Raw genomic sequence first — 24119 nt, 5'->3', positions numbered from 1 at the left:
TTGAATAGCCAACATCTTTGTATTGTTTATCCATTACCTTAGACACACCAAGATGCAACATAGATGAACACTATCCAATCCCTACCCCTTTTACATATTTCCAATATCTTTTACTTTAACATTTTCTCACTCAAACCAAACCTTATGAAATCCCTTCACTCACAAATCACCACTCACCACACTCGAATCCCTTGCATGACTCAATCAAGTAAACACCCGAACACTTGACACGCCTCCACGTCCTTCCTTCGAGACCGACACTTGGGGAGTCACTGACTTTCCGTTTTAACACAAATATATCTTTTGACACCTCACCCTATCACATACAAGTTATTTGGTCGTCACCGTGGTGTGCAGACTGGACCACAGCAAAGGAAGATCTTCGTCATGGGCCGAACTCTGGCTGAAGCTAGCGGGCTGAATGAAGGTAACCCTTCGACTCAATTTCTAGTCGCATTTCATGTAGATACTTTAATTGGGGGGGGGGGGTAATTCTAGGATGCAAATAGTCAATTAAACTCTTAAAAGAACTGGGCTTGCGTAAAAGTTTGTCTAGCATTTAAGTGTGGCGTCCGGAAGGTTCGTCGCTCACTATGAAGTAAGAGTAAATAGCTTGTTAGGTCAAGATCAAGTCCAAAAAGGGTGCAAGCAGAGGAGGAATCAGCAAAGTGCTCGTGTGGGGAGAGGGGGGCTCGAACCCATAACTTCGCGAAAGCCATAAGGGACCGAACCAGCTGACCATGACAATTTATTGGTCCTAGGGCGCAAGGCTTGATTTTTGTTTGAAACTAGGTGGGGGTAGCGGTGCGGAGGATGGGTGCGGAACAGGCCACCCCGCGGAGTGTTTCGCGTGGCTGTGCGGAGTGTAGTGGCTGTGCGGAACCAGCTGACCATGACGATTTATTGGTCCCAGGCCTTGCTTCGAGCAGACCCCGCGTGAGGGTGCGGAGTGTAGTGGCGGTGTACCGTTGACCGTGTGAGTGCTCCGCTAGTGCAAGGGTAATTTTGAACTTTCCCTTTCTGGACCCGATTAAAACCCTACCTCTTTCCTTTTGCTCAATCGGTCTCCATTTTTCCGCCTCTTCTCCCCGTAGCAGCAAGCAGCAGTCCAGCTCCCCGTGAGTTTTCCCCGTCAGCAAAGCATCCAAGTCACACCGTCCATTTTGCCACCGGAAATCAACCCCTCCCAGTGCATTGCTTCTCTAATTCTTGCCACTTTCATCATAGTAATTAGTCTTCCAAGCAACAACCCCAGTATGCCACGAAGGAATATGCCCGGTGAGGAAGAGGGCCAAGGGAGTATCCAATACTCCGTAATTGATGGTAAGGCCCTTGACCCGTTACATTTTTCGCCAGAGCTTGTGGATATGTTAAATTTCCAAGGGTTGTTGGAACAATTTTTGCTCATTGAAAATGTAGTCTACCCCAATTTGGTTAAGGAATTCTACCAAAATATGCGAATCAAGAAGGTTAACCAAGTACCCTTGCTCACAACGATTGTGAAAGGGGTAAAGATCGTCCTTGACCCACCTAAGTTTGCTAAGATGCTTAAGTTACCGTTAGGGGGCGTGTGCCAATATGATAGAAATTATTGGATTGAGACTCCGGAAGTGGGATTCCGTGATTATCTGAGGTATATGTTGGGACACGAGGAGGGCATATCCTTAGATGCCAGGCCCATCAAGTATGATCTGTCTAGAGAGCAGAAGATTCTGACCATGTATATAGGGGAAAGTTTGCTGCCTAACAGGAACAATAGTAAGCAGGTGGCGGGTTTAGAGTGTACTTTTGCTTACTTTTTGAAGCACAAGATCAAGTTCAACCTGCCTAGCTTGATGATTTCACACATGGAGTTTTGCAAGACAGCCAAGCGCCGCAATCTGCCGTATGAAATGATTTTGAGTTTGATCTTCCAGAAGAAGAGGGTGCATGTGACCGGAGAGTTAGCCAAGCAACCAGTTCATGGTGTTTTTAATGCTCCGAATCTGCAGCACTATGGTTTGTTCCTAGTAGAGGGGAATGAGTACATCACCATCCATGAGTTGAGCAGGATACCACCAGATGAGAGCTGAGTGCTCATAGATTGCTATCACATTCCCTACAAAAGGCTGAAGGGCTTGATTGCACCTGAGGTGGACGAGCAGGCTGGAACTGACGACGAGGATGAAGGGAGCTCTGAGGAGAAGGCCGGAGGCGAGGAGTCAGAGGACGAGATCGACCGGGAGCACCTAAGGAAGGAGCAGCACGACCCTATACATTCCGCACAGCCTGTCGATCCCGTGTTTCTCCAGCTGCAAAAGATGCACCGAATGGTTGAGGCAAGGTTTTCTTCCTTAGATTTGAGGGTGGACCGTGGTTTTCAGCGGTTGGGTTTCATCGAAGCTAAGCTGGGCATTGAGGTTCCGCCTGAGTACTTGCATTCCGGTCCGTTCTAGGCTCCTGGCAGTTCGTCTCGTGGTGGTTTTCCAGGTTAGCGGGTTGTTCCACCGTTTCCATATTAGATCCCTCGTTTATGTTTTTACCATAGTTAACCAAGGTATGAGGCTAGCTTAGTTTTGCATGTTATGCAGGGGTTGGGGTTAGATTAAGAGTTTAGCATGTTCTTAAGTATAGATCTTGCTGAGTAATCCTTTCGTTAATCCCTGACCGATCGTTTACTCCTTTTTAATCACTCGATTCTTATTCCCGTGAGCTTTAAGCTTCGGGGACGAAACTCCTTTTAAGGGGGGTAGAGTGTGATACCCCGGATTTAATGCAAGCCTCGAACACCGGTAATTATTTCTACCCTGTGATTAATTTTATTTAATTGAGCTCCGTTCCTTTAATAAAGATATACTTCCTATGCTAGTTCATTTATTTAATCAAAGGGCCAAATTCCCTTGATTTAATTTTATAAGGGATTTTCTCATTTGGACCTCTTATTCCTCATAAGTAAATTAAATATTTATTGGCCCAATCTTTGGAAGATCATGTTCTATGTTCATTGAATTAATAATTGAGTTGGATAGCCCATTCTTTATGAATAAGCCCATTCTTTATCCTAACACCCTAATATGAATCATATATTATGTATGTAATGATTTTTACCAAGTTCATATAAAAGCCTTGTAATAATAATCCCTAGCTCTTTTCTTCTCCTGCAAAAGAATTCTCCCTACTCCTTCATTTCTAAAGAACCCGAAGCATACACTACCCTTCATCTTATCAAGACTTCAAGGAAAGTTGCTCTTTTAGGAACCATAGCACTTGGGTAAGCATTTCTCCTTAGGTAGATTGCATTTATCATCATGTTTTCATAGTCTTTTGTAAGTTCTCATTATACTCTTTTGGGGATTTCTCTTGGGAAGAAGGTGATCAAGAAGGTGATCAAGAAGGTGGAAGTGGCTTGTGAGGTTGAGCTTAGAGTTGGAGATTGCTTGGTTTGACTAGAGCTTCAAGAGGTAATCTTCCATGTTACACTAAACCTATTTTCACTCATGAATCTATGAATATTATTTGGTGTTTGGAATCCTGTGAATTTCTTGGGGTTTTAGCCTTTGTTTTCATGATTTGTGAATCTATATTGTGGATTATTTGACTTGTGTTCATTATCCTTCCATTGTGATGAGTGTGAGTCATTATTGTTATGGATTCCATGCATTATTTGACCTCTGAGATGTGTAATCTGAGTAATCTGAGCATATTTCGTATTCTAGAGATGAGTATCGTGTATTCTGTTCTAGTTTGGGAGTGGTTTGGAGTTGCACTTGCGGTAAGGTTAGGTGGTATAATGTGTCCTGCCTAAGTGGTCCGCAAGAACAACGGAGGAAGGGTATGGCGAAAGGTGGTGCACCGCTGGGCGGCCCCGTCCCTTCGTGCGGAGAAGGACGGCGGACGGGCGTGCTCCGCTGGAAGGCACCGTTGGTGGAGGCGGTGGAGTGTGGCGATATAGGGTGTTCCGCTAGTTGTTTCTGGTCTTGTTTCCAGTAGCTATTTTGTTGATATGTTAGCTTTGTTGATTCATCTCTGATTCTGGTAAGTAGCAAAAACAAACAAAATAGAAAATGAAACAAAAGAAAATGGTGTGGATTAACAATGCTCAAATCTAACAATCATTCAATCAAAGTAAACAAAAACATTTGACAATCCAAATCCCTAGATTAAACTAGCCACTCATGATATGAAATTCAAGACAAGAGCTAATTCAATCAAAGAACAAAATAGTAAATAGATTAGAAATGTAATAGAAATCACCTAGAGTTGAAGTGATCCTTCAATCCAAGCTTGTTGTCTTCTACAATGAGAATTATCTAAACTACTCCTAGAAATTATCTAAAATAAATCCCAAAGTTGGGAAAGGAAAAATAAGTTCTTAAAATTAATACTCATGGTAATTGGTTTTATGCAACTATCATTCAAATAGATCACCCTTGCATTTATGTAAAATTCCTTGTCAAGATAATGGATTTCAAACATATAGGGTCGAGAATTTTCGAAAATTTCACCATAGTTTCCCCTATATTTTGAACAATTCTAACATAAGAATATGAACAATATCATTCCATTATCACACACATGCACAATATCATCATAAGATAAGTCAATTTGATGGTCAAATAAGAAGACAACTCAAAAAGTCAAGAATTTCAAAAAGTCAACTTCATCTTCTCCCCCAAATTCTAAAATTAGGGTTTGAAATTGAAAATTCAATTTTTGCAATTTAGCATGTGGAAAGTCAAATTGATGGCATATAATAGGTCTATAACAAGTTTACACATCAATTCAAGCATCAATTTCATAATCTAGACAAGAAATTCAATAAACCCATTTGTTCAACAATGGTGTTCACACTTGAAGCTCAATTTCAAATCTCAATCCATCAATGTAATCATCAATAATAAAAGAAAACATCAAAGGATAGTTCTATGAAGCATTATAAACCAATTTAAACATTCAAATCATCAAAAACATTCAAGGTAATGTAGGATAAAATTTCAACATTCAAATCTTCCAAACTCATGGATATTCAAATAAATGGTTAAAAGATATGAAATTACCTTGATAGTGATGCTTTTAACCTTCTTGGAGATGAAAATAATTCACTATGCTCAAACCTTTAAGTTTGGAGATTACCTTGCGTGGAGAAGATAAGAAAACTTAGGTTTTGGAGTGCAAAATGGCGTGGTTCGGTCGAATGGGTCTTTATCTCGTGGTGTTGGTTCCACGCACGTCCACACGTGTGTGGACGCGCGTCTGGACATTCTGTTTTGTTCCCACGCCGGTTAGCACGCGTGTGACCGGGCGTGGGGACTTACTGGATTGCTCCCACGCCGGTTAACACGTGTGTGACCGTGCGTGTCACCCTGGTGCATCATTTTTCTCGATTTTGGTCTTTCTCTTCACACCTATGTCTGTATTAGGCCTTTCCAATGCATTTTTCAGTCTTGAATCCTACAAGTTAGTCTTCTAAAACATGGTTCCAAATGGAATTGTAACAAAACATTGAAACGAAAACATAAAAACAATTTATTAGACCTTGGGTTGCCTCCCAAGCAGCGCCACGATTTACGTCTCTAGCTAGACGCATCATACCTTGTTCATTTTTCAACCATACTCCTTGGTAGTGGGTAGGAAACACTTCGGTACCCACGTGTTCTTCCATGTCAGCTTGTAATTTTTCCACTTCGATTTTGATTTAGTCTTTGTTCTGACTATCGCCATCACTTCTTCATCAGTCCCTTCTGTTCTTACTTTGTCATCATTCGTGGCTTGTCAAAGTATCATTCGTGGCTTGTCCATCAAATCTCAAGGTTATCTCCCCCGAGCTTACGTCTATGCGGGCGTGACAAGTAGCCAAAAATGGTCTTCCAAGAATTAAAGAACCATAGTGTAATACCCTGATTTTTCACCAAGTTAAATAATTATTCAATTGGGAAATAGTGTTCATCTTTATGAGAGAAAAAGAAAGTATTTATTTATATTGTTGAGATTTGAACCTTATACCTCTATTATTGAACACTACAATCTTAACCTTCAAGCCATCACAATTCTTTATTCCTCAAAGTCCATTTGAAACCTTATTCTCATCATCATTATTACTAGTAATATTATTATTATTAGTATGATTATCATTATGAGTACTATTATTAATATTGTTATTAAACTATATAATTAAATAGAGTTTTTTCCCAAAATGGTCCCTCGACTATTGCTCATTCTCAATTTTGCATTTCGACTTTCAATTGCACCTAATGTGGTCCCTCGACTTTTAAAAACTCACCCAATTTGGTCTTCCGTTACATATTCCGTCAAATCAGTGTTAAAATGAAGGGTATTTTCGTCCATTTACCTATTGTTAGCCTAATAAACATTGAAAAATAGTTGAGGGACCATTTTGAGAATAGTCAAGGGACCATTTTGGGAAAAACTATTTTATTTATTTCATTTTTGTTTATTTTCATTTTTAGACTCTATAAAATTAGAATTTCTATACATTTTTTTCTTACAAATATAAATAGTTAAAATCGCGCAATCCAACCTCAAAATTTTTAACTTTCTTTACAGACTTTTCCCCTCTAAATATACAAACTATTCCTATGAAGTTTTACAATAAGTTCCGTAAATTTCATAAATACTCATATACTTTTTTTTTTTTTTAATGTTCATAGACAATCAATCACTATGTATCACATTAAATATTACTTTTACCATTGAAAATAATATTTTTTTTTCAAGCGTAGACACCCAAAGAGTGTAAAATGTAGGGAAAATATTGGACCGAAAGGTAATAAATTTTTCTAGTAAACTTCTCAGGTAAGTCGAAAAGTAAAATCTCGTCAATGTTTCCTGCAATATTTTCTGTATTTGATTTTGCAATAATTATTAAATTTTATATTAATTTACATTATTTAAGATATTGTATGACATCTTTTATATGTTTTCCTCTTCTTATTTTTATTTATCAATTATTAATTATTAAGGCAAGTATAATTTATTTTGTAATGTGGACACATTATTTTTAATAATTTTGATTTAATTAAATTATACCTTAATTATAAAAATCCTACCTAATAATTTTAGTATATTACACGGGACACAATAATTATTATAAATAATGTTTAATAATTGTCAATTTGTATTCAACAATAAAATTTATAGTTAATTTTTAAGTCAATCATAAAATCTTTTGTGTTGTGGGCACATTATTTTTAATTATTTGAATTTAATAATATTATATCTTATTTATAAAAAAATCCAAAGTAATATATTTAGTACTACAGAAGTGACTAAGAATTATTTTAATCGGTGCTTAAAAAATGAGTATTTATGAAATTTACGAAACTTATTGTAAATCTGCATAGGAATAGTTTGTATATTTAGATAGAGGGAAAAAGTTTGTAAAAAAGTTAAAAATTTTTAGGATGGATTGCACGATTTTAACTATTTATATTTGTAAGAAAAAAATGTATAGAAATTATAATTTTATAGAGTCTAGAAAATGAAAAAAAAAAAATAGTTTTTCCCAAAATGGTCCCTTGACTATTCTCAAAATGGTCCCTCAACTATTTCTCAATGTTTATTAGGCTAACAATAGGTAAATGGACGAAAATGCCCTCCATTTTAACACTGATTTGACGGAATATGTAACGGAAGACCAAATTGGGTGAGTTTTTGAAAGTTGAGGGACCACATTAGGTGCAATTGAAAGTCGAAATGCAAAATTGAGAATGAGCAATAGTCGAGGGACCATTTTGGGAAAAAACTCAATTAAATATAATTATGCACTTTGGTAATGTATATTATATATGTATATGTAGTATACGTATGTATATATTACTTTTAAATATAAACATTTTTACATACATATATATGTAAGTGTGTATATATATTACTATTATATATATGGAATACTATGTGTACGTATATATATGTCAACATGTATATATGTATGTGTATCTATCCAATACATTTTCTTCTATTAATCATAAAAAAAAATATTTATTTAAATGTGATTGGATATGATTAGGAGGTTACATGAGTTACAATTTCTAATTTATTATATTTATTATTATGTTTAATGATGATTGGATGAGGATGAGTGGATGTCTTCTACCACTCCTCCTTTTTCTCCTCCCCTTTTACCGAAAAAAAAATTAGAAGTGGAGAATTAATCTTCTTCCTCCTCCTTCTCCCCCATATGCCGTCAACTTCATCCTAAAAGAAAAAGAAATTTATCATCTTCTTGTTTCTTCAAGAGTTGGAATATATATCCCTAAGCCTATGATGTGGGGTGATAGAAGAAGAGACCTTGAATATTTGAAGGTGTAGAGAAACTTGGAAGAAATCAAACTCTCAAGTAAGTGGATTTATGGTTTTATGTCTTGCCCTTATGCGTTTTAGTCTATGACTAAAACATGATTTTCTTTTGTGCGGATTGATCGAGTCATGGTTGTCTTACATAAATTCTTGAAGCATGTATTACCTTTATAGTACAAGTTATCTCTTGTGGTAGAGATTATGGTATTTGAAAGTATTGATGAATAATTGTACTTAAAATCTTGTATATATACATATATATTAATTCTTGTGTGTAGCAGTATGTATATATTCATATATTATAATCATATTCCTTATAAATTAGTGTACTAAAAGTAGTGTACATAAATATATGTTCTTTTGTGTTTCCAAAAAAATAATATGTGTATATTTTATACGTATATATTGCTATTATGTACGTAAGTACATATATTAAAAAAATTATTTTTATATTGATTATGTACGTATGTGGATATATAAGTATATATTATATATATAAAGTATATGTGTAGTACGTACGTAGGTTTTATAAAAAAAAAATAACAATAAATATATGATTATATGTAAAGAACCTTACGTAAGTACGTATGCTTATGATTATTATTATTATTTTATGGGTATATATTTAATTATTTATTTATTTATGTACAAGCATTACATTTAATTTCTTATTGAATGTACATAATTTATTAGTCGAGTTAGTATTGTCAATTAGTATGAATTTTCTATGTATCACAATTAGTATATGAATATGTTTGATTAGTAAGGTTATGTTATGTACGTACGTTATTTTATTAGTAATAATAATACTAATAATAATAACAAAATTTATTATTTTGTTCCACTGTTAAATGCCGTACGAAGTTTTATAAAAAAAATATATATAATAATAATAATAATCATTATTTGTTTTCTTGAATAAGTGGCGTACGAATTATGTATGCATATGTACATTCCTTACAAATTTAAATTTTACATATATGTTGTGTGTACATTGGACTCCTGATTATGTAGAATGCATGTTAGTGACAAATGGAATAAATTGACCAAAATGTAGATTTTGGACTCTTGGTTGCGAAATGAGTTTTTTTGAGCTTTTCAAGGGAAAGAATTAGCCTAATTGTATTTTGGAAGAAAACCTCATCTTGAGAGATCGGATGTACAACGCAAGTAATGATTAATTTTACAAATATTATTTTTCTATGAAATTTATGAACAAGCTTTTATGCTACGTCTTGATTTCAAAACTTATGGAAATATAATGAGGTATAATCTATATTAAGAACTCAAGTTTGAGATTTTTGATAAATTGATTTTGGTCAAGAGATTTTGAGAGCCTAAGGGCTATATTTCATTAAATAAAATATTTTGAAAACCTATGGAAGATATGTAACTTGGAAATTTTGGAGTATTCAGTTGTATGCTGAATACTAGGGTTATGCCTTGTTGAGGAGTGGTTAGGATAATCCAACCACTAGGGCCTGTTTGAGGAGTATCCGGTAGGAACAATCCCCGGATACAAGGACATTTATTGTCCTGTTGATTTGAGAAGTGGTTAGGTTTTTGCCTACCACTAGGGTCTATGTACCCTGTTTTGTGGAGTATTCGGTAGGAAAAATCCTCGAATACTAGGACTAGTAATTTCCCGGTGAGGCTTGGAATCCTCACTCGGGGGTGTGCACACTTAAGGTTAGAGTCATGTTTCCATTGGCATGGGAATTTTGCGGAGTGTTCAGCGTGGAGCTGTTCACTAGGGCCTAAGTATAAAGGACCCTGTCCCATTTATGTGTGATTGATGTGCTTCCATATGTATTTTGTGGTGTGCAAGTATGGCACAAAATAAAGTTTTAAGAAAATCTTGAAAGTGATGATATTATGAAACGTTTATATGTATATCTATAAATCGCTTTACTGAAATAAAGTGCAGTGCATCCGAGTTTTTGAAAGAAGGGGGTAAAGTAAAGTAAATTCTTATTTTCTAAAATTGTTTTCTTTAGGGGCAAGCAGTCCCTTACTTAGCAAGTGTTGCTAACCCCTTACTTTCTTGTTGTGTTTTGAAATCCCTATTTGAGTAGCAGGTGATGTTTGACATGGTTTGATGTGAGAGTGCGGTAGACCGAGATTCTGAGGACTATCAAGGCTTAAGAAGAAATTGATGTAATAGTGGATTATTATTTTTACTTTTAGAAAGACTTGTGAACTAAGGATTTTATTTTGGTATTGTTTAAGGTTAGCCTTGCATCTAATCAAGTAAGGATTAGGTGTGGCGGTAGCATCCCTATTCAATTAAGTATGTAAAGCTTTCGCAATATTGTTAGTGAATTATTAAGAAAGAAAAAAATTAGGGAAAATCGATCTAATTTTTGGTTTGAAAAATGGGGGTGTTACACATAGGGCTCTGTATCTCCCATCTTACAAACAACAAAATCGACAAGCACAAGAAATTTTCTTATTCTTACTAGAACATCCTCCGCCAAGCCTTACAGAGTGTCAGCCTTGTCGGTTTCAAACTTGGTAAGTTCAATTTTTCAAAGAGATTTGAAGACATTACATTAATCGAAGTTCCGAGATCGGCTAGAGCATTTTGGGGATCCATGTTCTGTATAGAACAAGGAATCACCAAAGCTCCCAGGTCGCCCTTCTTTCTAGGGTGACCCTCAGTCAAACAAGCCGAAGACTCTTGGCTTAAGCAAGTAAAATTATCACAATTTTCGTCCTCAAATAACTCGCGGCATTCTTTGTTATTGAAAAATTTTCGGATAAAAGTATTAATTGTACCTTCTCGTACCGCTTCCTTTTCCTTTGCATTTTTGGTTTTGTCTTGTGATAGCTCCTTTTCTTTGGGGCAGTTTTCAGAAGTGGTTTTCTCATTGCTTTCCTTCATTGAAATTGTGCACGAAGCGCTCGCAGTCTTTGATTCAAGATTAGGACTACAAGAGGTAGTTTCATCTCCCTTGCCCTTTTTCCTACATTAGCATATTCTGTAAACAATATCCATCGGGTCACAATTTTCGTGCTTCTCTTCCTTGGCATCAATAGCATTGACTCTCTCTTTTGGATTATTCTCTGTGTTACTAGGGAGTTGTCCGTAGTGTCTCTCAGACATCATCTTGAACATTTGTGAGATTTGATTCTCAATGGTCTTGAGTGTAGCCTTGGATTCTTGTCTGAGACAAGAAATCTCTTGTCTGATTTCTTGAGTAATCTCTTGCTTAAGATTGGCTCGATCATTTTTTAATTCCATGATCGTCTTGGTAAGCCTTTCAACTACTTCACGGATATCATCCCTCCTCTATTGAGTAAAGTCAAGTTGAGAGTTGTATTGTGGCCCGAGCTGGGTCATTTGGCCTCCATTGCCTTGATTTTGATTATACATCAATCTGCCCTTGTCATTTTGTCCATAAGCAGGCTTGTTTCCATAATTGTATTGTCCTTGCGCATGATATCCATCATTGTTGTTTCATCCCTCGCCTTGTTTCCAATTGTTGTTCGACCTTTGATTATGTCCATAGGCATTGTAGTTGGAGTTCCTTTGATAGTCCACCGCCTCAACCTGCTCGGATGCAGACGGTGAAGTGCAGATATTAGTATCATGTGGTCCTCCACAGATGTTACAATAAAGTGCCTGTAACTTCTTGATCTCATGATTCATTGCCTCTATTTTCGTCTCACTCGCCACGTGGCTATTAATCTCATACATGCCTCCGTGCTCTCCTCGTCGGTCATACCAACAAGAGGTATTCTTAGATATTCTCTCGATCAATTCTCCAGCTTCGGGCAAAGCTAAGAAGACAAAGGCACCGCTGGAGGATGAGTCAAGTAACATCTTTCCGTCATCGGTTAGCCCTCCGTAGAATGAGCTAATCACGTCCCATGGGTGCATCAGATCTTGCGGGCATTGTCTTTTTAGAACCTTGAATCGTCTCCAAGCCTCCCCCAAACTCTCAAGCCTTCCTTGCTTGAATTCCTGTATTAGCCTTCGGATCCTCATAGTCTTTGTGATGGGGAAGAACTCGTTCATGAATTCACGATGCAACTGCTGCCATGATCTGAAATGATTGTCGTCTTGGCTTTCCAACCAACGTGCTGCCTCTCCTATAACTGAAAATGGGAATAATTTAAGTCGAATTATCTCCTCACTAACGCCTTCTTGTCTGTACATCCCACATGCTCGTATGAACCTTGTTATGTGTGCATTGGGATCTTCGGATGGCAATCCCGAGTATTGACTATTCTGGACCAGTGTGAGAATAGTTGGATGCACGTGAAAGTTGACGTTTTCCATCGGCGGTACATAGATTGAGTTATGCATGTTAAAATCCGGAGTCATATAATCTGCAATTGATCTCTGTGGTTCCTGAGGGATTCCATAGTATTCTTCTTCACGAATGTTTTCTTGTGGGTTTGCTCTGTTAGCTTGTGGTTCTTCAAGAATTGGTTCTTCATGGTTATTTAGTCCTTGTGGAATAACTGGTGTTGGGGGCGGGTTTGGTATTGTCGCTCCTCTTCCTTGCAAATTTCTTGTTGCGCGAGATGAAGCCATTTGTGACCTTTGGGTATTTTTGTTTCTAGTTGCTTTATTGATTTCTGGAATGTAAGGTAGTAAGCCTTGATTTCCTTTTGCTCGCGTGTGCATTCACCTATTAAGATTATCAATGAAGCAAAAGATTCCACAATTGACTACAAGTAGTCAATTGGGTAAGTAGCAAAAACAAACAAAATAGAAAATGAAACAAAAGAAAATGGTGTGGATTAACAATGCTCAAATCTAGCAATCCTTCAATCAAAATAAACAAAAAACATTTGACAACCTATTGCCTTCCCCGGCAACGTCACCATTTTGAAGATGCAGTTTTGTGTAAGGATGAATCATCAAAAGATGTGTGCGTGTTAAAACGGAAAGTCAGTGACTCCCCGAGTGTCGGTCTCGAAGGAAGGACGTGGAGGTTTGTCAAACGTTCGGGCGTTTACGTGATTGAGTCATGCCATAGATTAGAGTGTGGTGAATGGTGATTTGTGAGTGAAAGGAGTTCATAAGATTGTGTTTGTGTGAGAAAATAGTGTAAAGTAAAAGAGATTGAAAAATATGTAACAAGATAGGGATTGGATGGTGCTCATCTATGTTGCATCTTGGTGTGTCTAAGGTAATGGATAAACAAGACAAAGATGTTGGCTATTCAAGAGTGTGTGTTCTTAGTCCTTTTCCACCTTTGTGTACTAAGGCTTCTTGGACTTAGGAATGCCTTCAAGCATCCAAAGTTCTAAGAGGAATTTTATCAAACACTTTAGCTACACACTTTCCTACTATTCTTAAGAAGTCCATAGGATCTATGATTGCTACAAAGCTTCAATCCTAACTCTAATCAAAGACATGAAAGAGTCAAGAGCTCAATCTCTCATCTAGATTGGCCAAATCCAAACAATATATCATCAAAACAACAATCAATAGACAAGAATAGATAACCCAACAATCTAAGCATTTAGATCCAAAAATAGATATAAGATCATCACACTAGCAACATATCTTCACACAAACCAAATCCCTAGATTAAACTAGCCACTCATGATATGAAATTCAAGACAAGAGCTAATTCAATCAAAGAACAAAATAGTAAATAGATTAGAAATGTAATAGAAATCACCTAGAGTTGAAGTGATCCTTCAATCCAAGCTTGTTGTCTTCTACAATGAGAATTATCTAAACTATTCCTAGAAATTATCTAAAATAAATCCCAAAGTTGGGAAAGGAAAAATAAGTTCTTAAAATTGGGAAAAAGAGAGTCCTCCTCTGAAAATCTATCAAGGGGTTTAAATAGTCTCCGAAAAGCAACCCTAGGGAAATTCGCGCATTGCAGTCTCCACGCCGCTCCACACGCGTGTGATCGTGCGTGGCAGGCTACTGGATTGTGGCCACGCGCACTCACACGCGTGTGGAGGTCTTCTTGGGTCCTTCGGGGCTCCGATCTTGCCTGGTTCGTTCTTTAAGCTCGGTTTTCGTTCTCATTGGCTCCCGGGACTCCTGTATCACCTCATATCGGCTAAAAGTAGCTTTGCGTGTCGGTTAGTGAATTTAAAGCATATTTGATCACAATTTATCATGTAAGGATGCTAAAAGCGTGACAAAACACCCTAAAATGTATTCAAATTATGGGTATCTTGGAGGCTTATTGATTGTAGCATATTTTAACACAAACAAATACCCGGAGTATTCCGGGGTATCGATCCACAGGGAAGCGGGGCATACCAAACACTAGTTACTAAAATATTCTTATGAAGCTAATCCTAATGAAAATGGTGTTTGAACGATCGCAAATATAGTAATAAGCAAGAATAAAGAAAGCTAGTTGGGATTTTCGGGTTCAAGTGTTTACTAACCTAGTGCCATACTAAGGTGAGATATGTAATTTGGGTTCTAACAAATGTGGATGATTGCATTCACAAAAGGTAAGGAATTACTCCCATAATTCAAACCCACAATAAAGAACTAATCAAGAACAAGCAATCTAAACGAAATCCCTTAACAAATTTGCCCTCTCCCAAGGTGCAAAAGTCAAGTGCAAAAGTGAGTGCTCTAATATATGCCCTAACTCCCATTAAGACACAACTATAGCAAGATACAAGTAATTTAGGCCTTTAATCACAAGCATCACAATAGAAATCACAATTGCATCATAAGTATAAAACCCAAATGTAAAACATAACATTAAAACATTAAGAACAAGGCACAATAGGTTCATAAACAACTTTCACCCAAAAATCCCAAAATTACTTTAGCCAATCATGGCTAGGATTGAATTTAAAGCTCAAGTAATAAAGAGTTTACAAAAACTAAGAAAGTAAAGGAAAGGAATGGAAATTCTCCCGAATATAGCTTTCCAAGCTTTCCTTCTTCCTCCCAAAGCCTTGATAGCTCCTTGAGATGACAATCTTCTTCTTCAAAGTGGTGGATCCCTCCTTCACTCTATTGAAGAGACAACCCCTTTCACTCACTCCTTTTTGCCTCCTAAAAACGCAGCTTAGCTTTGGGTTCTTGGAAAATGAGCTTTATATAGTGGGAGCAAAAATAGGGGCAAAATAGGCAATTCCGCGCAGCAGAGTTTTGGACTGTCACAGGATTCTCGACGCGTCGAGCCTTCGATAATTTCCGGAAAATGCTACGGCATGGACTCGACGCGTCGAGCCTGGCACTTAGCTCAAGTCTTCACGCACTGAAGTATTTTGTCGCGACGGGCGGGATTCCGGACGCGTCCAACTCTAAAATCAGCATTCTTCATTTGTTTTGACTCCAATCATGCCTTCCATCGTCCCTTTGCTTTGCGTTTGATCTAAAATGGATTCAAAATACTAACAAACGCCTTAAAAGCACCAAATTTAATAATAAATCATGTCTACACTAGAAAGCAAGGAAACATGAATTGGAGGCGATAATTTAATACATTTAAGCTCCAAAATTGATCTAAAACCCTTAGAAAAATATGCACTAATGAGGTCATATCAAACTCCCCCACACTTGAGTCTTTGCTTGTCCTCAAGCAAACAAATGGGTAATTTCAAGTCAAGCACACAAGTCGCGCATACCTCTCTTGCAACAACCAAACGTCCGCAAACCAACTTGTCACACAACAACATGCTTCAAGAATCATCTCAGATTGACACACAAGATCCATTCGCAGGCCAATATCCAAGCACCAAATTATTTATAGTAAGAAATCTAGTGCGCACACATACTCAGTTAGGTTTATGCAAAACTTGGCATTAGAAATAGATCCCAAAGGCTTGCCTTTTGTACTCCTGCTAGTATAGATCTAAAGTTGCATGCAAAGATCAAATAGGTCTTTTATTAGCTTGTAACGGGGCTAAGGGTTTAGGCTAACAAAGAAGGGGTATGGAAAAATTAACAAAAGAGAGAGAATGTCAAAAATATCTACCTTATAAAATCCTAGAAGAAATGAGAAAGATATGACCAAAGGAGCCGAATGTAACTTTTAAGAACCAAGACAACATTCTAATGAAGTGGGGGTCGAATACAAACTTTCCAACTAACTATTTACAAACTTCAAACTATTCAAACTTTTATTCTTCAATAATTTTTTCTTTCTTTTTTTGATTTTCTCAAGAACAAGCAACAACTTTTCAAAGTATCAACTTTGGGATTTTGATTTTCAATTTTCTGATTTTTTTTTTATTTATAATAGAAGCAAACTTTATTCGAATGCTAGCAAACTACCCAAGTAGTAAACGACTATACACAAAAGATCTAGACCCCCACACTTAGACATTTCAAAGTACATGTTGCATTCTAACTATAAGCTCCATAAAGATCTCTTCTAAGAATAACAAAGATAAATGCTAAATTTTCTCGAGGGTGGAAGGGAACATATTTGGCTAATGGCTAAGGGTTTGATGATGAGGGTTAAACAAGAAAAATTCACGAACAAGGATTAAACAAAGAAAAAGGCTCAAAGGGGACACAAGGGATAAAAACATACGATGTAGGTAACTTTAAAGGCTAAGGGTGAACAAAAATGGCCTAAATCATTTCTAATCATGCAAGCAATTAGACTACATTTTGGAGGAGTATTGAGACAAGTTCCATAAATCCAACTAATGAGGCAATGCCGGAATTTCGCATAAACTTTCACTAGCGAAGCACAAACCACTAGATTAGGAATTATTTCAATTATTAAGCGGTTAACAAGGACATTGGCAAGAGAATAGTTCAATCATGTGCTTCACTTTGATTTCATCAATGACACATTGGAATGCAACAAGTTCAACCAAACAAACCACAGACCGGCAAGAGAGAATAATTGCAACTAGGTGCCATGACAAGTAATTTATCAACAAGAAGATCATGAATCATCCAAGCAAAAGCATGACATATTTACAAAAATTCAAGTGGGAAAACTAACAAGCTCATGAGCATATTTTTCAACATAAAATCACAATCTTTCATTTCATAGAAACCCGAAAAGCAAGACAAATAGGAGTAAGGATTCAAATTCAAATCAGGAGAAGTTTTAAAAACAAAATAAAACTAAAAATTAAAAACAAAGCTGAAAATATAAAAAGGGAAAATCAATTCAACCTCTTTCCCCCACACTTAAAGAGTTACATTGTCCCAATGTAACAAAATATATCGAGGGAAAGGGATTGAAGGGCATCCCTTGACCTTCTATTGATGATCGCCTTCAGGTGGTGGTGGCGGTGGGAACTGAGAAGTGTAATACGCAAGGATGAACTGGGGATCCTGAAGCCATGGAGGTGGTGGTGGGAACTGAGGGGTAAAGCCTTGAGCTGCTAGATTATGTTGATGCGCAGACGTACCAACAAACCAATTGATGTCATCGCTCCTCCTCATATAACCCTCGTGTCTCGTCATAAAGTCCTCCTGCCGCCTCATAAACTCCTTCTGTCTGGCAAAGAATTGCTCCATGTTGTACGGAGGAGGGAACTGATCCGGTGCGTGTGCGGCAGGTGCAGGATCCTCCATTGCTTCATCATGAGCTTGGTCCTCATTTTCTGCATCTTCTGGGTCAGGAACTGGAACTTGGCCATACCTGGTCTGAATGTGGTGCTGGGAGAGATATAGTTGTGGTGGTAGCCGGACTTCTTGATTTTCCATTATTGGTACTCCGGCGAGTCTGCAAAGCTCTGTGATGAGGGAGGGGTGTCCAAGAAAGCAACGTGACTTTGCCTCGGTTTGAGCAATTTCACAAATACTTTGAGAAATAAGCCTCCCTATATCAATGGTTCTTTGCTCTTTAATACAGTAGGTTAAGAAAACCAAATCTCTTTTCACATTTCCCCTATGTGAATTGGGGATGAGCTTTGCCCGAATGAAGTCAATGATGGCCCTATCCAGTGGGAAAAAGAATCTATAATCCATGTGGGCCGTAACTCCATTCCTTATATTCCACCTAGCGTCTTGATGAAAGGAGTGTGCAATGTTATCCAAATCTGCTTGTGTTATTCTTCCCGGCCTCAAGTCCCTATGGTAGTAATCATATCCTCCGTGGTTGGTTGTACCATAGTAAGCGTTGATAGCCGTAGGAGAAAAATCTACTACTACACCCCTAACAATGCATTGATGTGTCTCCACTCCATCTTTGGCATTTGCGTAGAATTCACGAACTATGGAGTCAAAAAGCATCGCCCGGTTGAGCCAAAAAGCTAGTCCCCCAATTCCAAGCGTCGGGTGCCACAATTTCTATTCCCCTTTCCGGTTTGATTGGCCGCTTAGAAATACATGTTTCGTATCTGTCTCGAGCCCCACGGGTGTTGAAAGTTTCATACTGTGCGGCACGAGGTTGTTCTTGAGGTTGTCGGGATGATTCACCCCTATTCCTCTTGAGATTTCTAGTTTTTGGGGCCATTTTTAGCAACTACACACCAAAACCAAAACACATTACTTGCAAAAATTCAAAGAATTATGGATTGAAAAGCAAATTGCAAGTAAATAACTCAAAAGCTTCAAAGATTCTCACTTAAGCATTTTATCAAACACCTTATATGCACAATTTAAAGCATGAGAATTTGAATCAATTAGCATGACAATCCATCCCATTTTTGTTTAACAAGTGATACCACCAACAAGACAATACACCAAAAGCAAATGCAATTTAAATCAACACTAATAATGAAAGAAAACTATGGGCATTTAGCATGGAAGTTCATGAACAAATAAAGAGAATAATCAATGTTCATCATTCAAAATTCAAGTGTAAAGTAATATTAACATGTAAACACAACACTTATAGCAAAATTAAACAAAGAAACACTAACCCAAAGCATTGTAATCCACAAAATTTGAAAATTAGGCGAAACTTCGTGGGTTAGGTTTCATGCCCAAAAACTATGAAATTAAGAACAAAAATAAAGGAAATTGATGGAGAAAATGGATAAGGATGTTACCTTGATGCCTTAGAATGAGTTTGGAGTGAATATAAGTGTGATTTGAAGGTAAAAGATGAAGAAAACGAGAGGAATAGCGAGAAGGAGCTGTTGTTCGAAGAAGACAAAATGAAAAATTTTGGGGAAAATTTGATTTAAAAACTCGGTCAACAGTTGACCACGGGGTCTCAACGCGTTGAGAAAGGCGTCGAGCCCTCTCATATTTTCGTAAAAATCATACGGCAACATCTCGACGTGTCGAGAATGGTTCTCGACGCGTCGAGAACATCAGAATTTTTTAGAAATGTTACGGCAAACATTCGACGCATCGAGGCTAACTCTCGACGCGTCGAAACAAATCAGAATGCATTTTTCACAATGTTTTTAACTGTAAAACATGAAACTAACTCCCAATACGAAAACAACACTCAATAAGCAAAAATTCCACTCCAAAATCATGTTAGCACAATAACTTAGGCTCAAAAATTTTCAAAAAAAATTTGTTTAGCATCATGTAATTTCAAATTAAAGCAAGTAACGCCCTAATTCATATTCAATTTCTATTATGCAAAATAATCTAACAAAAATTAAAATGCAAGAAATTAAAAGGCTTGGGTTGCCTCCCAAGAAGCGCTCGTTTAAGGTCATGAGCTCGACCCCTTGTTCATAATTCATCCGGGTTGATCCTTTAGGCTACCGCCATAACTAGCCTCATTGAAGTTCCAACACAAGCTTTGTGTCCCAAAAGACATCCTTTTTCGACTTTCTCCATATGTGCAAAATTAGCATCTCCATCACGAGTCTTGCTACCCATCACATCGGCCTTATAACACCTTTCAATAACACGAGAATTAGGATCTTCAAGAACATTGAATGCCACTTTCTCTTCTCCAAAATCAAAGATCATTGATCCTTTCCATGCATCAATTATTGCTCCCGTTGTGGCCAAGAAAGGTCTCCTAGAAATGATTGGAGTGTATGGGTCTTCTCGAATATCCATTACCACGAAGTCACAAGGCACAAAATACTTGTCAACACGAATGGGAACATCCTCAAGAATTCCAATAGGACTTTTGGTTGACCGGTCGGCAAATTGGAGTGTGAATTGGACCGGTTGTGGCTCTCCCAAATTGAGCTTCTTGCAAAGAGATAAAGGCATTATATTAACACTTGCTCCTAAATCACAAAGTGATCTATTGATTGTGGAGCCACCAACAACACATGGAATTGTGAATCTTCCCGGGTCTCTATGCTTGGTAGGAAACTTTCCTTCTTCACGTGCTAAGGCTCGGTACTCTTGTGTCATCGCAATCATTTCTTGATCACCAAACTTTCTCTTTTTGGATAGAATCTCTCTTAAAAACTTCCCATAAGAAGGTGTTTGGGTGAGCAAATCGAGCAACGGGATAGAGACTTTCAAATTTTCCACAATATCCAAGAATTTTGTCCATCTACTATCTTTGGTTTGCCTTTGGAATTTTTGAGGGAATGGAAGTGGTGGCACATACTTTCTCTCGGGTTTCTCTTTTTCATCTTTTTCATGACTTTGAGGGCTCGCATTCAAACGGGATGGTTAGCCTCTTCTTCCTCAAGTCTCTCTTCAATCTCAATATCAATGATTTTACTCGGCCTTGGTCTGTCAACCGGAAGAGGTGGTTCTTCAAGTTTCTTGCCACTTCTTGTTACAATGGCATTGACATGCTCTCTTGGATTCTCAGGACAAGCGGGCAACTTCCCCGTTACTTTGGTGCTAGAAGTTGAGGCTTGATTTGCTATTTGGTTCTCTAGCATTTTGTTATGAGCACTCAATTGGTCCAACCTCTCCGTCACTTATCTAAATCTTTCATCACTTTGCAATTGAGATTTCACCATCATTTCCATCATAGCTTCCCAATTTGGTGGAGGTGGAGCTTCCAAAGTAGGTAGTGGTGGCCTTGGTTGAATAGTCGGAGCTTGGGGTTGAAATCCTTGAGTTGGCCTAAATTGTTGTGTAGGACTCCCTCTAAAATTTTGTTGACCTTGGATCCCGGAGGTGGAGATCCTCTATTGCCAAAATTTTGGGGGTTTGCCGCCCAATTTGGGTTACTCCATGAGAAACCGGGATGGTTTCTTGATGCATTAGGATTGTAGGCCCCTTGCGGTTGAAATGATTGTTGTTGCCTACCATACCCTACCAAATCAACATGCTCCATGGAAGATTGAGAGCTCGTGTCATCATTAAAGCATTCACCCAAATTGTGCCCTCCACCGCAAAGATCACAAATCAACACTTGTCTTGTGGGAGTAGAAGGACTAGAAACATAGCTCACATTTTGATTTTGAAGAGTGATTTGAGCTAGCTTTTGCACCATTGTTGCAACATTATCCACTTTAGCCGATAAAGCGGGTATTTGCTCCACTTCATGAATACCTCCTCCCAACCTTTGTGAAGATCTATCGGAGTACCAAGTAGAACCATTCATTGCAATTTTTTCTAATAATTCCTCGGCTTGAGTAAGTTCCAAAACCGTGAATGAACCTCCCGAAGATGCATCCACCAAAGTCCTTGAAGTGTCAAACAATCCCTCATAGAAAGCCATCATTAGATCCCAACTTTGCATACCATGGTGTGGACATTGTCTTCTTAAATCTTTAAATCTTTCCCAAGACTCGGCTAAGGACTCATTCAGCAATTGCTTGAAGTTTTGGATTGCTCTTCTCATCCTTTGAGTCTTTGAGATTGGGTAGAACTTCTTCAAGAATTCCCTATGAAGTTGGTCCCAACTATCAAAATAATTTGCGGGAAAGGAAATGAGCCACCCGTGAGCTTTATCCCTCACCGAAAATGGAAAGAGTCGGAGTTTGATTGCTTCAGTAGGTACTCCGTTCATCTTAAAAGTGCTACAAATCCGGAGAAATTTTGTAATATGAGCATTTGGATCTTCCATGGGTGATCCTCCGAATTGATCTGATGCAACCATTTGTATTATCGCCGGTTTGATTTCAAAATTGTTGGCCTCAACACCCGGAATGTTGATACTATCACGTTCTTCCAAGTCGGGTGCAATATAATCGGACATAGCTCTCCTCACCGGTGGGGGTTGATTTACACCATTTCCCTCACCGTTTCCATTTCCATTGCCATTTACATTTCCATCTCCATTAAGATTTACATTGATATTTCCTTGAGCTTGTGCCATCTTTCGTTGCTTTCTAAGGTACTTTGCTCTCTTTTCAATTTCAAGGTCCAAAGGTAATAATCCTTTTTTCCCCAATGACCGTGTTTGCATGCAACAAGTACCTAAAACACAAGATCACAACTAAACAAAGTAAATTTGTTATGGGTAAGTAAAAATAAAGAAAAATAATGGATTAGACTCCTAGAATAAAACTTTCACTAATGTCAATACTTAAACGCCAGTTCCCCGGCAACGGCGCCAATTTGATTGTAGCATATTTTAACACAAACAAATACCCGGAGTATTCCAGGGTATCGATCCACATGGAAGCGGGGCGTACCGAACACTAGTTACTAAAATATTCTTATGAAGCTAATCCTAACGAAAATGGTGTTTGAACGATCGCAAATATAGTAATAAACAAGAATAAAGAAATCTAGTTGATGAAAACAATATAGAGAGAGTTGGGATTTTAGGGTTCAAGTGTTTACTAACCTAGTGCCATACTAAGGTGAGATATGTAATTTGGGTTCTAACAAATGTGGATGATTGCATTCACAAAAGGGAAGGAATTACTCCCATAATTCAAACCCACAATAAAGAACTAATCAAGAACAAGCAATCTAAACGAAACCCCTTAACAAATCAAGTGCAAAAGTGAGTGCTCTAATATATGCCCTAACTCCCATTAAGACACAACTATAGCAAGATACAAGTAATTGAGGCCTTTAATCACAAGCATCACAATAGAAATCACAATTGCATCATAAGTATAAAACCCAAATGTAAAACATAACATTAAAACATTAAGAACAAGGCACAATAGGTTCATAAACAACTTTCACCCAAAAATCCCAAAATTACTTTAGCCAATCATGGCTAGGATTGAATTTAAAGCTCAAGTAATAAAGAGTCTACAAAGACTAAGAAAGTAAAGGAAAGGAAAGGAAATTCTCCCGAATATAGCTTTCCAAGCTTTCCTTCTTCCTCCCAAAGCCTTGATAGCTCCTTGAGATGACAATCTTCTTCTCCAAAGTGGTGGATCCCTCCTTCACTCTATTGAAGAGACAACCCCTTTCACTCACTCCTTTTTGCCTCCTAAAAACGAAGCTTAGCTTAGGGTTCTTAGAAAATGAGCTTTATATAGTGGGAGCAGAAATAGGGGCAAAATAGGCAATTTCGCGCAGCAGAGTTCTGGACTGTCACAGGATTCTCGACGCATCGAGAATGGAGCTCGACGGGTCGAGCCTTCGATAATTTCCAGAAAATGCTACGGCTCTTAGCTCAAGTCTTCACGCACTGAAGTATTTTGTCACGACGGGCGGGATTCCGGACGCGTCCAACTCTAAAATCAGCATTCTTCATTTGTTTTGACTCCAATCATGCCTTCCATCGTCCCTTTGCTTTGCGTTTGATCGAAAATGGATTCAAAATACTAACAAATGCCTTAAAAACACCAAATTTAATAATAAATCATGTCTACACTAGAAAGCAAGGAAACATGAAGTGGAGGCGATAATTTAATACATTTAAGCTCCAAAGTTGATCTTAAACCCTTAGAAAAATATGCACAAATGAGGTCATATCACTTATCATTTATTCATGTCTTTTGGTTCATTATCTTGATTCATAGAGTTAGTATTGTTGGTTTATTCCTTGGCTATTGTCTGAGCATATCCTGTGTTCATTTCCTAAGTTGAGATTTGTTGGTGGAGTAATTCTTTGGGGAGTGAATCTGAGTTTGGTATGCGAAGACTTTAAATATTTTGAGTA

At 37.7% G+C, this 24119-nt stretch overlaps 2 protein-coding genes across 2 annotated transcripts; both read right to left on the bottom strand.

Annotated features, from left to right (window-relative positions):
* Positions 1 to 19876: 19876 nt before the first annotated feature.
* LOC115999457 lies at positions 19877 to 20494 on the bottom strand. The gene has a single exon (XM_031239305.1). It carries the CDS (start codon positions 20492 to 20494, stop codon positions 19877 to 19879), a length of 618 nt encoding a protein of 205 aa, XP_031095165.1.
* Positions 20495 to 21068: 574 nt separating this feature from the next.
* On the bottom strand, positions 21069 to 22367 carry LOC115999456. The gene has a single exon (XM_031239304.1). It carries the CDS (start codon positions 22365 to 22367, stop codon positions 21069 to 21071), a length of 1299 nt encoding a protein of 432 aa, XP_031095164.1.
* Between the last annotated feature and the right edge of the window lie 1752 nt (positions 22368 to 24119).

This window comes from Ipomoea triloba, chromosome 12, assembly GCF_003576645.1.
Source record: "Ipomoea triloba cultivar NCNSP0323 chromosome 12, ASM357664v1".
Taxonomy (NCBI): Eukaryota; Viridiplantae; Streptophyta; class Magnoliopsida; order Solanales; family Convolvulaceae; genus Ipomoea; species Ipomoea triloba.
Note: the sequence above shows the minus strand (reverse complement) of the source record. Positions and strands in the feature narration are given on the sequence as shown.